The sequence below is a fragment of the Salvelinus alpinus genome, chromosome 3, assembly GCF_045679555.1.
Source record: "Salvelinus alpinus chromosome 3, SLU_Salpinus.1, whole genome shotgun sequence".
NCBI lineage: Eukaryota > Metazoa > Chordata > Actinopteri > Salmoniformes > Salmonidae > Salvelinus > Salvelinus alpinus.
The window spans coordinates 42,652,193-42,655,850 of record NC_092088.1 but is presented as its reverse complement, the minus strand read 5'-3'; the positions used below and the strand labels follow the sequence as shown (position 1 = coordinate 42,655,850).

The 3,658-nt window shown below is 39.6% G+C and overlaps 1 protein-coding gene across 1 annotated transcript; it reads right to left on the bottom strand.

Annotated features, from left to right (window-relative positions):
* Positions 1–620: 620 nt before the first annotated feature.
* On the bottom strand, positions 621–2,935 carry LOC139570738 (cytochrome c oxidase subunit 7A2-like, mitochondrial). Its single transcript, XM_071392873.1, has 3 exons — positions 2,675–2,935; positions 1,877–2,011; positions 621–1,489 (listed from the first exon to the last, which is right to left on the bottom strand). The coding sequence occupies exons 1-3, from the start codon at positions 2,741–2,743 to the stop codon at positions 1,316–1,318; spliced, it is 378 nt and encodes a 125-aa protein (XP_071248974.1). The 5' UTR covers positions 2,744–2,935; the 3' UTR covers positions 621–1,315.
* Positions 2,936–3,658: the final 723 nt, after the last annotated feature.

Sequence of the window (3,658 nt, the reverse complement as noted above, 5' to 3'; positions counted from 1 at the left end):
CTATTTCAGACATCAGTTTTGACTGCTCATGTCAGTTCTAGTCCTTTATTACCTACAGAGACATATTGCTAATAGATTTTCCACCCAAAGCATACTTTTCAATGAACACAAACTATAATAGCCTAGCTGAATTAAGTAGCTAGATAAAATTTTGCCATAATTTTGTGTGAGCCAATCGGCCGGATATGTCAATCAACATTACATAAAACCTCAAATGCATACTCGTGGCAATTCCCACTTAATGACTGAATGTCTTCGATATTGATATATAAGAGTATGACGGAAAGGTCTAGCTGACTATTGTACCGATTGTAAAAATCAAGAATAAAGCAAAGATCGATCAACAAGATCTCTGCTTCACCTTGATACCGCCCATTCGTCAAGGTCTTGTAAAATATTACATTTTGAGTTTAAAAAGACTCACATATACATTTCTAATTGGGTTGAAGTGACTTGGAGAATAGAAATCTATGACACGGTAAATAAATGACCAGTTGAACTAGGATGTCCAAGTAGCATGCAAAGTCATAGATCCTGCTATGAGGAATGTCCCATTTCTAGGTCAGCTATTCCTAGAATAGTTAGATAGCCCTTCATTTAGTTACCAGATAACAAAAATGTTTCATGTTTTACAAACAAAATGTACTTTATTATCCCCAATACAAAATTATGACTTGCCGGATACTCTTTGCAATCCACTATGCGTGCACTCTCTTTTTACAGAACATTATCAGTTAGGACACAGCCTAAATGACAACTCAGAACCTCTGCGCCATAACATAGGGACTTGGGGGAGTTCAGAGTATTATTACAGACACTCATTAACGATCACACAACTTGAAGTACCACCTCATTTTTATCTTTGAAAGGTGCTAGCCCTGTCCACTCTCTCATCCAAACAAAAGAGAACCTAAATTCATACATGATGAGACCTCCAAATCCTTTCCAAACACATACATGTGCGCAGACAGAAAACATGGTCAGACTGATGTTTTTTTAGATTGTTGATCAGCAGTTGTAGTTATTGAACCACTGAAATGGTACTGGTTGTATAGGAAACTTACAGAAACGTCAGTAGACGCACAAGCGCACATACACAGAGCCAGTAAGATGGGCCAGCAGTAATGATATACTAGATTTCTCCTCCATTTACAAATGAGAGATTATTTGAGTCTGATGAAATCTTGCAGAAGGGAACCCTAACATGAAACTAGGCAATAAATAAGACATGGAGGTGTAATATATACTTTTGAGGGGTAAAGCAATCATTTTCCTTGACCAACAGTGAGCATAATCACTATCCACATTATTGCTCCTAATCTGAATGATATAGAATCCTACTGGACCCTTGAAGAGGAGGAAGCTGATCACAGGCATCAGCTGCCATCAGGCAGTAGAGGGTCTCACCGATGGTCAGGGCCATGGTAGTCCTGTACAGCATCTTGTCCATCAGGCCTCCCTTCAGGTGCACAGGGACACCATCAGACTTCTGCAATGTAGAGAGTACAAAGAGAATGAGATATCTGATAGCAATTCCCAACTCGAACTCCTGAGACATGTCATTGTTTATTTAAGTCCAAACTTTATCACTGCTCACAACATCTCTGCAGGGACAGAGAAGGAGTGTATAACTTTCTAGCAGTAGGATTTTAACTTTATCACTGCAAATACATTTTGGCAGTGAAAGTTCATGGTTATCTAAGTAAATTACCACAGGAGTATATTATCGTTGTATCTTCGAACCAAACAAACCAAGGTCAAGTAGGGAAAACTGCCACACAAGCTTAACAATTTTTCATTAAAACCCCAATGACCCTAGGAAGCCGATAATATATAAAACAGGGGTCAAACAAAGGTTAGAGAAATGTGTCTGTACCTGGAAGAGTTTCTGTAGATCAGGGACTTTGTTGTGTCCCAGGTACTCCACCATGTTCCCTGCCTCTGACACATATTTGGTGGGTGTGGCAAATATCATTGGGGGAAGTTCCGTGGGCACTGTTATCCGCAATCCCTGGAGAGGCAACAGAACTTTAGACTGAATACCCCATGACCCAAACACGTAGACAATATAGCTAATGTAGTTACTATCACACCATGTAATATGCATTCAAACAATAGTTACTCACTAGACATAGTCCACAGACCCAAGTTGCAGTGGTGGAAAAAGTACCCAATTGTCATACTTGAGTAAAAGTAAAGATACCTTGATAGAAAATGACCCCAGTAAAATGAAAGTCACCCAGTAAAATACTACTTGAGTAAAAGTCTACAAGTATTTGGTTTTAAAAATACTTAAGTATAAAACAAATGTAATTGCTACAATGTGCCTAAGTATCAAAAGTACAAGTATAAATAATTAAATTAAAGCAAAGCAGATGGACACATTTTGGCTACAGCGTTAACGTTGCTAGATAAAGCTGTGTTAGCGCAGAGCCTAACGTTAGTTAGTTATCTTTATCAGTCGAGTCGAGTCGCCTTAGCCAACCACAACAAGCAAGCCAGTCAATTGTTATAAAACAATATATATATTTTTTTTGCCATGTGTAAATCCATACATAGCGTTTGCCAAATTTAAACCGTGTAAATTAGCTAACGTCAGGTGGTCAACAACGTGACGGTCACTCCTGCACTTTTCCATCTTTGGCTGCCTACTAGACATGCTTTATGTTCTCACCTGTGGGTTGTAAGCACTCGGTGCCGATTTGATAAGTCTTTGTGTAACTGCATTTAACTTGTAGTACATTTTACTTGGCTAACTAAACAAAAATAACATACACGAAAAAGGTCGGATCAAGGATTTCTCGTCGTTGGTCACTCGGAAGGACCCCGAAATGATGATACAGGTTGGCTGGCTCAATTGTGCCTGATTAGAGGGTGCGTTCGAAAATGAATGGTTTGGCTATCTACTCAGATTTCAAAGCACTCTAGTCTGAGTGTGCAAGATCACAGAATAACCGATTAATTTACGAACGCACCAAAAACCGCTGAATCTGACAGGTGTCAGTAAACGTAGGCAAAACAAGTAATTAAGTTGTTGCCAGCAGCACAGTTAGTCACTAACGCTGTAGATAACAAGTACAATGGCCAGAGTGAGGTTCTCTCATTTGTGTCTGGGAGTAGCTGGAAAGCTGTCCAACTTTAGCCAGTTAGCTAGCTTGACTGCTTTTGTGAGATCAGAACGCTCGGATCAACCCTACTCTTCAGCCAGAGCTGAACGCTCCGAGAGCAAAATGTTCTGAATTTACCAAAGACCCACAGCCCACTCTGACACACTGGAGGCAATTTACGAACGCACCCATAACAAATTACATATGGAGGTTCTTCTTCTTCTTCTATGGTATAATGGCAGTCCACAAACAAAAGTTGAATGTGCATTCCGCCACCTATTGTGCTGGAGTGTGCGATCAATCATGGTTTGCCTAATTCTGTACTACTTAGATTAATAAACAAGTACATCCCTACTAACTTCTAACAACCCCCCCAACTCCATCCAACCTCTTCAAACTTTCCGTCTATCATGATGAGACAATCCATCCTTAGGATTATTCAGCATTCAAAAAAACATGTAGACAGTAATTTGTTACCTCTATTTGTTACCTGTAACTCTGTTACTATGTTCAACCTGGTATGTCTGCTTTCCACATTCTGAGTCGTGTTG

Excerpts from the sequence above, each read along its gene's own strand:
- LOC139570738 (XM_071392873.1), bottom strand. The coding sequence starts at position 2,743 with ATGTACTACAAGTTAAATGCAGTTACACAAAGACTTATCAAATCGGCA. Across the intron at positions 2,012-2,674 it reads CGAGTGCTTACAACCCACAG|GGATTGCGGATAACAGTGCC; the intron begins GTGAGAACATAA and ends TTGCCTCTCCAG. Across the intron at positions 1,490-1,876 it reads ATCTACAGAAACTCTTCCAG|AAGTCTGATGGTGTCCCTGT; the intron begins GTACAGACACAT and ends TCTACATTGCAG.